The sequence below is a fragment of the Neoarius graeffei genome, chromosome 16 (assembly GCF_027579695.1).
Source record: "Neoarius graeffei isolate fNeoGra1 chromosome 16, fNeoGra1.pri, whole genome shotgun sequence".
NCBI classification, from domain to species: Eukaryota; Metazoa; Chordata; class Actinopteri; order Siluriformes; family Ariidae; genus Neoarius; species Neoarius graeffei.
This window is the reverse complement of record NC_083584.1, coordinates 61,303,117-61,316,157: the sequence shown is the minus strand read 5'-3', so window position 1 is coordinate 61,316,157 and position 13,041 is coordinate 61,303,117. Positions and strand designations below refer to the sequence as shown.

At 42.7% G+C, this 13,041-nt stretch overlaps 1 protein-coding gene across 1 annotated transcript; it reads right to left on the bottom strand.

The window, feature by feature from the left end:
- Nucleotides 1-2,525: 2,525 nt before the first annotated feature.
- aasdhppt (aminoadipate-semialdehyde dehydrogenase-phosphopantetheinyl transferase) lies at nucleotides 2,526-12,837 on the bottom strand. The gene is made up of 6 exons (XM_060942199.1): nucleotides 12,505-12,837; nucleotides 11,340-11,568; nucleotides 9,863-9,984; nucleotides 8,119-8,280; nucleotides 4,379-4,447; nucleotides 2,526-4,279 (listed from the first exon to the last, which is right to left on the bottom strand). The coding sequence occupies exons 1-6, from the start codon at nucleotides 12,646-12,648 to the stop codon at nucleotides 4,121-4,123; spliced, it is 885 nt and encodes a 294-aa protein (XP_060798182.1). The 5' UTR covers nucleotides 12,649-12,837; the 3' UTR covers nucleotides 2,526-4,120.
- Between the last annotated feature and the right edge of the window lie 204 nt (nucleotides 12,838-13,041).

Below are 13,041 nucleotides of genomic sequence, written 5' to 3'. Positions count from 1 at the left end.
TGGGATAGGCTCCAGCTTGCCTGCGACCCTGTAGAACAGGATAAAGCGGCTAGAGATAATGAGATGAGATATTACAGGATTACTATACAAAAACATCATAGCAGTCAGTGATCACATACAAAATCCTCCACCCTGAAGACTTTCCCACGGCGGGAAACTTAAAGGAACAGGTTTATCTCTGGCTCTTATCAGATTATTCATAAATAATAGTAATTTTGGTAACTATGTGTTATCTTTCCTTGTCCTGCAATCATTTCTTTTTTTTGTTATGTCCTGAAGGAGCCCAGTCCAGATTAACTCCTCTGGATTATGAGGGATCAGGGGTCAAACTTCTTGTAAATGGGACTGGGAGCATTTAGACGTTTACCAAAAATGTTGCCTCCGTAGCAAGCTGCCTTCTGATTGGAACAGAGTGACAGAGAGACCCTGACGTGTTATCGGTGGGTTTCCTGCAAGTACATGTGGGATAAAACTCTGTTGTGTGTGTGTGTTAGCAGAATGCTGCTAATCCAATAAAGATTTGTTTTTTTAATTATCTCACTGCTGCTAATACTCAAGACATGACTTTATTTTCATCACCCAGAGTGTGTGTGTGTGTGTGTGTGTGTGTGTGTGTGTGTGTTAATTCACATCTTTGATTGCCAACATCTGCTGGTTGTTGTTGATGGTGTGTTTTTCACTGTGACCTCAGACAACCCTTTATACATATTATAACAGTGGACATGGTGTGTGTGTGTTAGATCATGTACAGATCAAAGTCCATAAAATAACTAGACAGCAATGATGATAAAAAAAGAGACAGAGGGAGAAATTACAGTAATATATGGAAATTAAATCTAGTAAGTTGAGTGTGTGACACACACACACACCCTTCCTGGCTCAGTGAGCTTCATTACTGCAGTCCCTACAATCTGCTGCTGCATCTGTAATTACACGGCCTAATCCGATTGGCCAAGTGTGATGAGGACGTAATGAAAGAGTAATGAGCAGATTAGTGTCTTAATGTAATATTATAGGATGGGTCAGGAAGGGATCATGGAGATACGCGCTTAATCATGAATGGCAAAACATTTTCACAATGCAGACTGAGTTTTGTTCTAAAACCACAGATACAGAATGTCCTCGAACAGCACAGATAAGCCAATAAAGAACTGTAGAGGGTTCTAAAAGCGCATACAGTCCCTTTCGAAAGTATTGGAACAGCAAGGCCGATTTGAGTTTGGATTTGTGATGAAATGTTTAAGACGACAGATCCGAATGTCAGCTTTCACTCCCTGATTTCCATCTAGATGTGTTTAACAACTTAGCACCTTTAGTGGCAAACCACCCAATTTCTTTAGGTGAGCAAAAATATTGGAACAGATAGACTTCAAGAATATTTACCTAAATGACACTTAATATTCGGTTGCATATCTCTCGCTTGCAATAGCTGCAACAAGCCGGCAACCCACTGACATCACCAAACTGTTGTATTCTTCTTTTGTGATGTTTTTCCTGGTTTGTATTGCAGCTTCCATCAGTTGTTTTGGGGGGTTTCTTTCTTTAGTCTCCTCTTTAATGCTGCTCAGCTGAAAGTCTGGTGATTGACTTGGCCAGTCTAAAACCTTCCACAGATTTCCTATGAAGTCCTTTGTTGTGTTGGCAGTGCATAATGGGTTACTGTCTTGCTTCATGATGAAGTTCCTCCTAATTTGATTGGATGCATTTCTCTGTAAATCAGCAGAAAGAATGTCTGCTGTTGTTTTCCTTGACTGACCTGTTCGGTGTTTGGTTATTAGTACACCAGTGTTTTTTTTTTTTTTCAGGACATTCCAAATTGTGGGCGGCACGGTGGTGTAGTGGTTAGCGCTGTCGCCTCACAGCAAGAAGGTCCTGGGTTCGAGCCCCGGGGCCGGCGAGGGCCTTTCTGTGTGGAGTTTGCATGTTCTCCCCGTGTCCGCGTGGGTTTCCTCCGGGTGCTCCGGTTTCCCCCACAGTCCAAAGACATGCAGGTTAGGTTAACTGGTGACTCTAAATTGACCGTAGGTGTGAATGTGAGTGTGAATGGTTGTCTGTGTCTATGTGTCGGCCCTGTGATGACCTGGCGACTTGTCCAGGGTGTACCCCGCCTTTCGCCCATAGTCAGCTGGGATAGGCTCCAGCTTGCCTGCGACCCTGTAGAAGGATAAAGCGGCTAGAGATAATGAGATGAATGAATGAGATTCCAAATTGTTGTATTGGCAATGCCCAATGCTTGGACAATGACTCTGATTGATTTTCCCTCTTTTCTCAGTTTCAGAATGGCTTGTTTTTCTCCCATAGACAGCTCTCTGGTGCTCATGTTGGTTTATCCTTTTTAACAACAAATGCAGTCTTCAAGGTGAAACCCAGGGCTTGAGCTCAAACCAAAATTGAACTTACTGTTCCAATGCTTTCACTGGGGTTTGTATACATTCCAGGATGTTCTGGAACAAAACAGTGAAGTGAAAGAAGTATTCAGACACTTTAGTTTTTATTATTCAATAGACATCCAGTGCATTTATCCACTTAAAAAAATGTACACAGGTAGTGTCTTTGGACTTTGTACTTATAGTAAATATGAACAAAAGAGTGTGAATTTATAAGCATAAACAAATATATATATATATAAACCTAAATTGATAAGTGAAAAAAGTATTCAAACACTGCAAATTTTGTTGAAAAGCTATTATTGGCAACTCCAGCTTGGAGATGCTTATGATAGGAATTAGATTTTTGCAGCACTTTGGTTCAATTTTGACCCATTCCTCTTTGAAAATCTTCACCAGGGGGGTTATAATTGTCTTTCTGGTGAACTTGCAAATTCAAAATCCTCCAGAAACATTAATTAAGATCCCGGTCAAGAGATTGGCTAGGCCATGCAAGTCATTCTTGAGCTATTTCGCCTGTACATTTGGGGTTGTTGTCTTGTTAAAACATCCATCTGCTCCTCAGATTCACTTTATTTGCTGATGAGACTAAATTCTCCTTTACATCATCATGTGCAACACATACTGTAGTTCCATTCATGTTTCCTTCAGTGATGTGTAATACCCCAGTACCATTTGCAGAGATGCAGCCCCATATAATCATGATGCTCCCACCACCATGCTTCACTGTGTGTAGTGATCATATACACTGCCACACAACCCTTCTTTCTCCAAATATGATGAGCTGAATTACTACCAGACTTCTGGGTTGTGAATATACTGGGTGTTCTTTGCGCTATTTTACGTCAAATACGTAAACTTCTGACTACAATTGTAAGTGTTCCTAATAAACTGGGCAGTGTGTATATTTTCTGTAATATTTCACTTAAGGTATCTAAATTTGAAATTTATTCTGGCAGCCTGAGTGCTGTATTACCTACAGTTACACCACTCATACTGTGTGTGTACTTCCTCATGCTGAAGTGTTAAGTGAGTGCGGTAGTAAGTGCGTGGCCTTCAGTGAAACATGCCTCAACACGCAGACACTCACTCCATCTAAACCACCATCACTCTCTCCATCATTCTGTAGATTAGCTCGGTTGGCTAACACTGCGCGTTCCAGTCACCTCGGTGTAACAGTCTGTGCTGCCGTGGTAACAGGGAAAAGCATTCATGGGAGAGGAGACGAGGTGGGAAAAAACACACAGACTTGGTAGGACCCCCATTTGTGAGCTCTTGTCTCTGGTGTGTGTCTTTCTTGCGCATGTCTACATGCACCCTGTGTGTGTGTGTGTGGTTTTTTTTGAAAGAAACACAAATGGCACTAAAAGTCAATAGAGAAAAACACACAGTAGCACAGTTTTTGCTTAAATGTCAAAAGGAATCAACAAAAGAAAAGAAAGGTGAGAGAAGCAGAGGGAGACAGATGGAGGGAAACAGATGCCGTGTTGGAGAGAGACAAACTGAGAAAGGAAGAAACAGGATAACATGCAGAGAAAGACAAACTAACAGAGATACATGCTACTCAGCAACTCACACACACTTATTGATTTTAATTTACTCCTTCACCGTTGGTAACCACTTCATCCTGCTCAGGGTTGTGGTGGATCCGGAAACACTGGGTACGAGGCCCTGCTTATTTATTATGACCATTACAATACGACACCAAAAATTTATACACCCCTGACCACTCCCTATCCTTCACTCTGCCGTAGCGGTGACTCCTGTTTCCTCCTAAAACTCTCCCAGTGGGTGGGGTCTTCCTCTGAAAGGGGCGTGGCCTCTGCCATCAGTTCATTGAAGCTCAGAACGGTGAACTCAAGGGACTTGGCCTCTTCTGGATTCGCAGCATCCTGTGAGAACGTAAAAAAAATTCCCATGTGAAACGAAACTGCACATTGTTGTTCTAAAAGCCTCATCTGAAATAACACACACTATCTGCCTGTACTCACGCTTGGGACGGAGCCGTCGGGTTTTCCCAGCGCCACGGCAACGTGATGGTGCTCGTCCAACAAACACTCCTGTGGAGGACAGGAAAGGACAGAAGGGTGCACAAAACAGTTAGATATAACAAACTGGTCGGGGGGGGGAGACAAACAACTTTGCAACCTGACCCGAGTGTGTACACTGAAATGAACTTAAAGGCTACTTCAGAGGTGCCAATATTTATGTTTTTGTCATTGCATTTACATTTTGGAGTGTTAGAACTTGGAAATGAAACAGACTTCTATTCCTATTTGAAGGCGCAAATCCTCATGTTGACAGGGTGATCGATCAATTTGAATATTTTAGTGAGCAATTACATTTGCATGCATTGATGGTGATGGGATCGTTGGTGTGATGGTCGATCTATCCATTGAAGACAGAGAAATGAAGATAGGAAGATGGAGCAAAAGAAAGAGGGAAGCAGATGGAAGAAGAGACACAGTAAGAGAGAGAGAGAGCACGAGGGGTGTGTGTGTGGACGTGTTCCCCATCAGACTGAGGGGAGTTTCACAGCAGGAGAGGGATGAGAGGAAATCTCATGTTTTCACTTTTTTTTTTCAAGAAAGCGGGATTAAAGAGTGCAGCATGTCACATTCACATGACCTCTCTTTCACTCACACACACATCAAAAGGATCATTAGTAGAAACAACAAACACACCAGATCTCAGAGTGCTTGGTGGTCTGGGAAAGGGTGCGTGTGTGCTGCCCTTCGCTCCTATATATCAGGATTCTCCAGAAAATCTGAATTAGCTGGCTAAAAGAAGTAGTAGGCAGCTCCAGAATTTGTAGCGGCGAAGCTAATGCTAATGCTGGGGGTCTGGGAGTATGCTTTCCCCTCAGAAAATTTTGAAATTACATGCCTTCTGGTGTACTCTCAGCTAATAAATTACTAACCATTTCCCTGTAAAAAACACTTTCAAAATCTGTATGAAATTTCCCTCCAGATGATGTGTGTGCTTGGCTTTCTCATGCCCCTTTTCCACCAAAGCAGTTCCAGGGCTGGTTCGGGGCCAGTGCTTAGTTTGGAACCGGGTTTTCTGTTTCCACTGACAAACAACTGGCTCTCGGGCCAGAAAAAACGGTTCCAGGCTAGCACCAACTCTCTGCTGGGCCAGAGGAAAGAACCGCTTATGTTAGCGGGGGGCGGAGTTGTTAAGACCAATAACAAGACCGCGAAAGATCGCCATTTTTAAGCGACAAGAAGCCGCAGCTGTACAAACGCGAAGTCATCCATTATTATTATTATTGTTGTTGTTGCTGCTGCTGCTTCTTCCGTGTTGTTTTTGCTTTGATATTTGCGCCAACGTTTATGCAAACATAGCGACGTAACTGATGTATACAGCGACGTAATGACGTATACAGCGACGTAATGACGTGGCACCGCGAGCTATGGAAAAGCAAACTGGTTCTCAGCTGGCTCGCAAGTTGAACGAGTTATGAACCAGCACCAGCACCGGCCCCGAACCAGCCCTGGAACTGATTTGGTGGAAAAGGGGTATCAGTTACCCGCTGTAGTACGCTGCCTGGCTCTATAACATAACTACGTACACTAGGGCATGGTCACATGGTCCGGCTCAGCCGATCAGAGTGCGAGAATCGATCAACAAATATGATGTCGCTTCCGGTCTTGACCTGAATCGAAGACAATTTTGTGGTGAAAGAATTGGATGTGCAGCAAATTATGGGCAGCGGAGATGATACAAAATCACTTGAACATTGATAGACAAGTTATTTTTTTCTGACATTGAGAAGCCGGCGCAGACCATCTGTGTAGGTGGAGAAACCTGCCGGTTGCCGGCGCTTGTCATTTTTGCTACACACACACACACACACACACACACAGCGCTCAGCGTAAATGAGTACACCCCCTTTGAAAAGTAACATTTTAAACAATATCTCAATGAACACAAACAATTTCCAAAATGTTGACAAGACAAAGTTTAATATAACATCTGTTTAACTTATAACTTTATAAGGTTAATAATATAACTTGGATTACACATTTTTCACAGTTTTACTCAAATTAGGGTGGTGCAAAAATGAGTGCACCCCACAACAAAAACTACTACATCTAGTACTTTGTCTGGCCTCCATGATTTTTAATGACAGCACCAAGTCTTTTAGGCATGGAATGAACAAGTTGGCGACATTTTGCAACATCAATCTTTTTCCATTCTTCAGCAACGACCTCTTTTAGTGACTGGATGCTGGATGGAGTGTGATGCTCAACTTGTCTCTTCAGAATTCCCCATAGGTGTTCGATTGGGTTCAGATCAGGAGACGTACTTGGCCACTGAATCACTTTCACCCTGTTCTTCTTCAGAAATCCAACAGTGGCCTTAGATGTGTGTTTAGTCATGTTGGAAAAGTGCACGACGACCAAGGGCACGGAGTGATGGTAGCATCTTCTCTTTCAGTATAGAGCAATACATCTGTGAATTCATGATGCCATCAATGAAATGCAGCTCCCCGACACCAGCAGCACTCATGCAGCCCCACATAAGGACACTGCCACCACCATGTTTCACTGTAGGCACCAGGCATTTTTCTTTGTATTCCTCACCTTTGCGACGCCATACAGTTTTGAAGCCATCAGTTCCAAAAACATTTATCTTGGTCTCATCACTCCAGAGTATAGAGTCCCAGTAGCCTTCATCTTTGTCAGCATGGGCCCTGGCAAACTCTCGGCGGGCTTTTTTGTGCCTGGGCTTTAGGAGAGGCTTCTTTCGTGGACGGCATCCATGCATGCCATTCCTCTGCAGTGTACGCCGTATTGTGTCACGGGAAATAGTCACCCCAGTTTGGCTTTCTACTTCTTTAGATAACTGCAGTGAACTTGCATGCCGATTTTCTTCAACCCTTCTCATCAGAAGACGCTCCTGTCGAGGTGTTAACTTCCGTGGACGACCTGGACGTCTCTGTGAGATGGTTGCAGTTCCATCTTTCTATTCTGACTGATAAGTAAAGCTTTGCTGATCTTCTTGTAGCCTTCACCTTTGTGGTGTAAAGAAACTATTTTCTTTGGGGAATTCTGAAGAGACAAGTTGAGCATCACTCTCCATCCAGTCACTAAAAGAGGTCGTTGTTGAAGAATGGAAAAAGATTGATGTTGCAAAATATCGCCAACTTGTTCATGCCATGCCTAGAAGACTTGGTGCTGTCATTAAAAATCATGGAGGCCATACAAAGTACTAGATGTAGTAGTTTTTGTTGTGGGGTGTACTCATTTTTTGCACCACCCTAATTTGAGTAAAACTGAAAAATGTAATCTAAGTTATATTATTAACCTTACTTTCACATTATAAGTTAAACAGATGTTATATTAAACTTTGTCTTGTCAACATTTTGGAAATTGTGTTCATTGAGATATTGTTTAAAATGTTACTTTTCAAAGGGGGTGCACTCATTTACGCTGAGCACTGTATATACAAGATAACCTAAGGGGCAGGGTCACTAGATGATCAATGGCTCCAATATAGGCACCGAGTTAATGAATTCCGAGACTGTTCATCATTATTACATACTCTGTGTGTGTGTGTGAGTGAGTGAGAGAGAGTTCTTAAATTTCTCATGCTCTACATGATAAAAGGACCTCATCCATCACCTCTTATCTCTCTCTCGGTGTCTGTCTCTCTACATCACTTCAATCATATCTCTCTCTCACACACACACACACACACACACACACACACACTCACTCCTCACCTCAAATGTCCAGTCCTCCTCTTCCTCCTCATCCAGGTGCATTTTGGTCTGGCAGAAGACACACCCCTCTTGCATTTGATTGGGTGAAATGTGAAACTCCACCCTCTGCAGGTTGAAGCCAAGCCCTGAGCCAATCGCTTTAATGAAACTCTCCTTCAAAGCCTAACACACACACACACACACACCTCTGAAGATAAGACTTCCTGATCAACAGGTTGGTGTGTGTGCGTGCGCGCATATGAGACAACACCACACTCCCATCACTGAGTCATGTGTGAGAGTGATGATATTAAGTTACTATGGCAACAGTGATCAGCATGAGAACAATCAGCATGTAACTCATTTTTGCACCACACACACAAATTATAAACATTTCCCAGCTTCTTGTCATTCTTCTGTCTCAGCTAATATCCAAAAAAAAAAAGTGAGCGATCACATGAAATACAAGAAATTAATCCTTTAATGTGCTGCAGTTTCTAAAATTACACTACGAACCATTTTGTCCTCCTCATGCACTACTGTCCTGCTGTTGTCGTGCTACATTCACACCTATGGTCAATTTAGAGTCACCAGTTAACCTAACCTGCATGTCTTTGGACTGTGGGGGAAACCGGAGCACCCGGAGGAAACCCACGCGGACACGGGGAGAACATGCAAAATCCACACAGAAAGGCCCTCGCCAGCCACGGGGCTCGAACCCGGACCTTCTTGCTGTGAGGCGACAGCGCTAACCACTACACCACCGTGCCGCCACGAGGAGTATCCTGAGGTGACTAATTGAGTTGTAGCTGTCTGATGTTAGGCAGATAATTTAAGGTGACCAATGGGTGTCAGTGTGAGTTCTCTCTCTCATATATATCATTTACCTGCTCTATTTCCCTTATAAAATCATGTGATTTTTCTCTTGCGTTTGCCATATTTGGGGCTGAATTTCTGGATTCGCTGCACAAAACAAATATAACTCAAGGTGACAAATGAATAAAATTACTCAGAGATGAGAATAAACACGACTTTTTTGATAAAGCAGAATGTGATCCTTATGGACTTTCCCCTGAACTTCTCATTCCAGTTAAACTATCAGAAAACTTACCAAGTGCACCATTTTCCTCAAACAGCACATTCTGAAGTGTCCATTCTGTTTATATCACGGCGACTTTCTCAAGTATCAAATTTTTCTCAGATTAATGAACGTGTCACGTTTTATAACTGTTTATAGTAACATTTAGTGTCATTAAATATCCATGAGACAAATTAGCTCCTGTGTTCATTTGCGTGATAACCGCTATAAACAGACTTTCACGTGGCGGAAAAATAACTTACGGTTACAAAGCCAGAGACTTTTCCATAAATATTAAATAAATCTATTTATAAAAAACGTAACCATATTAATGATGATTATCATTTATTTTTATTCAAGAACAAGTTCCATTTATTATTATTATTCTTTGATGACGAGGAGCGTAACGTATATAGCCACGAGGCGGACTGACGGGAAGCATCCACTGCACTGCGGCTTGTTGAAGATGAACTGAAGACGTGTATGTAGTGAAGTGCATTAGCGCACTCGATTGTCAGTGTAAATGAAAACGAATCTTAGTAATGAAGCGCAGACTCAACAACACTGATTCAGTCAGTCGCCTGTTTGGTTCTTAAAGTGGCAGGGATTCTGCAGTGTGACGTCACACACAGAAATAATCAAGCATAAGGAAACAACCGACACTTGTTTGTGTGTTGCCATGGTTACCCAGTGTCTGTAGAAGAGGTGCAGCTGGTCCCAGTCGGACTGTGCAGATGTGATCGTTCGCCATTCGAAATCGGTGAACTGACGCTTCATAATGTTGAAGAACTCCTGCACAGAGCTGCTGCCTGACACACACACACACACACCCATCATCATCAGTGTTAGCTTTCCTTATATAGGAAATAAACACATGAAGTAAATGGTATCTGGCCCGACTGATTAGAGAGAGACACCATGGACTCACACTGACACCCAGTGGCCACTAGTGGAAGTGCACCTTCGCTGATCATAACCAATTCCTGCATTAAAAACCAGCTTTTTTCTTCCTTTAAATACTTTTTTGTTAATAATCACATTAAAAAACCTACACTACTTTTAAAACCTACTTTTAATCACCTAAGGCAAGGCAAAACATGCATTTCCTAAACTTTCTGTCATCTTGCATGATGTAGAAAATAGATTCTGAATAGATTCGTATCATTTATGGTCCACTTTCCTTCCACGTAGTTTTAATTAAATGCCTATTTTCTAATTAAATATGAAAAAAAATAAAGCATATGTCCTAAAAGTGCTATCAGTCTGTATAATTAGTTTAAATCCCAATGGACGCTTATCCAGGTCACTCTTTTTCTGTAGCTGAATCTGAAATGGTGTTCTAGATGAAGGCGTATGTGAGGAACACCATGTTCTACACCAGGGGTGTCAAACCTGATCCATAAAGGGCCGTGTGGCTGCAGGTTTTCATTCCAGCCATGCAGCAGCACCCTGATTTGGCTCATTCAATCAACTGACACACCCACCCTTTAATCAAGGGTGGGTGTGGCTGCAAGTATTTGACTGTGTGAAGACAGTTCAGTTGATTGAATGAGCCAAGTCAGGTGTGCTGCTGCATGGCTGGAATGAAAACCTGCAACCACAAGGCCCTTTATGGATCAGGTTTGACACCCCTGCTCTACACTATGAACTGAGCAAAACGGCAGCCTGAGTAACGAGTAACATGGCTACTGTCCTTGGATGAATACAAACTAACTGAAAAAACAGTAAAGTTTATAATTAAAATATAATATTGCCCGTGATTCTGTGCTAATGTTTGCTCTGGCTGTAAGAGCACAATAATTATACACATTATTCATATTCAGATACAGTAAAACACAAGAATAAATAAAATGCATTAATTATACATTTTTTCTGTATAATTATACAGAATGACGTACTGCAATTTATACTGCGGCTTATATGCCAATATGCTGCTTTTTAAAAGGTTATGGATATTATTTATTTATTTTATTGATATGCTGCTGTGATCTGAGCCCTCAAACAGTGTTTTGTTGTATGTGCAATGACAAAAAATCTATATCTATCTATCTATGTTTTGTGTGTGTGTGTTTCTATCAGCTGCTGATAAGGAGCAACATTATGATGTCATACAGGACCAGCAGCCAATCACACACGGCCATGCTGACTCAGGTGTCCCTGTTACCTGGTCTGGTGGTCTTCATCACGTCCACTCCCACCTGCCTCCCGCGTTCAGCCGCCAGCACGGCGAAGTCACCCTGGTGAGAGATGTTGAAACTCCAGGGGGCGGAGCCTGAGCCAGACAAGGGGTGGGCCAGGTAGGGTTTTCCTCGGGTCGTCCTGTCCAAGCGGAACCCGTCCCATGGCAGACCCATCTTTACACACACCAGCTTCCTGATCAGCAGACGCCCAGCCTGAACACACACACGAATCAGTAAACCATGGTTGGTAAAGAAGACGGTTGGACTTGCTTGAAATTTGAAGTTGGATGAGACCAAAATAGAACTTTTTAGTTTAAATGAGAAGCGTTATATTTGGAGAAAGGAAAACACTGCATTCCAGCATAAGAACCTTATCCCATCTGTGAAACATGGTGGTGGTAGTATCATGGTTTGGGTCTGTTTTGCTGCATCTGGGCCAGGATGGCTTGCCATCATTGATGGAACAATGAATTCTGAATTATACCAGCGAATTCTAAAGGAAAATGTCAGGACATCTGTCCATGAACTGAATCTCAAGAGAAGGTGGGTCATGCAGCAAGACAACGACCCTAAGCACACAAGTCGTTCTACCAAAGAATGGTTAAAGAAGAAAAGTGAATGTTTTGGAATGGCCAAGTCAAAGTCCTGACCTTAATCCAATGGAAATGTTGTGGAAGGACCTGAAGCGAGCAGTTCATGTGAGGAAACCCACCAACATCCCAGAGTTGAAGCTGTTCTGTACGGAGGAACGGGCTAAAATTCCTCCAAGCCGGTGTGCAGGACTGATCAACAGTTACCGCAAACGTTTAGTTGCAGTTATTGCTGCACAAGGGGGTCACACCAGATACTGAAAGCAAAGGTTCACATACTTTTGCCACTCACAGATATGTAATATTGGATCATTTTCCTCAATAAATAAATGACCAAGTATAATATTTTTGTCTCATTTGTTTAACTGGGTTCTCTTTACCTACTTTTAGGACTTGTGTGAAAATCTGATGATGTTTTAGGTCATATTTATGCAGAAATATAGAAAATTCTAAAGGGTTCACAAACTTTCAAGCACCACTGTGTGTGTAGACAGACAAATTGATTAATGAGCATTACTAGATTAGACAGAGTTATTATTATTATTATTATTATTCTCACCATGGCTGCTTTGGCGTCTTTGGCGAACAGGAACTGATTGATCCGTTCTCTCTCCTCCGGTTGAAGACAGCGCGCGGCCAGCAGCCACTCCGCCCGGCTCGGGCTCCACGCGCCGCACCGGAACGCCCAGCGCGCGCCCTCCATCACAGCAATCCGTTCAGCTGTTTACGTCCTTCATCACCGAGTTCTGCGCGCGACCGACTTGTGCATTTTGAATACCGGATCTACCTGATATTCTCTCTAACATACAATATTTACACACAAATACATCGGATCCGTTCAACCCAGCTGCTTTTCTACTGCTGCAAAAACGAAAGCTGAAACTGCGTCTCTGTTTGCACATGCGCACTATCAAACCCGGAAGCGTTTCTCAAAGAGGCGGGACCTAACAGCGGCTGCGTTCCAATTTAATCCCTCGAGAGTAGAATCCTTGTTGCCAAGGCGACAGTGTTCAGTACGGAAGCCGCGAGAGGCCCTTCATATAATCTTTTTTATTCACCTTGTTATCCCGAGATAACGACATAATTCATTCAGGAT

Bases quoted from the DNA above. Each gene is read 5' to 3' on its own strand.
- aasdhppt (XM_060942199.1), bottom strand. From the start codon at position 12,648: ATGGAGGGCGCGCGCTGGGCGTTCCGGTGCGGCGCGTGGAGCCCGAGC. The intron at 4,448-8,118 runs GTGAGGAGTGAG...TGTCCTCCACAG, and splicing joins AGGAGGACTGGACATTTGAG to GAGTGTTTGTTGGACGAGCA. The intron at 4,280-4,378 runs GTGAGTACAGGC...ACGTTCTCACAG, and splicing joins CCGACGGCTCCGTCCCAAGC to GATGCTGCGAATCCAGAAGA.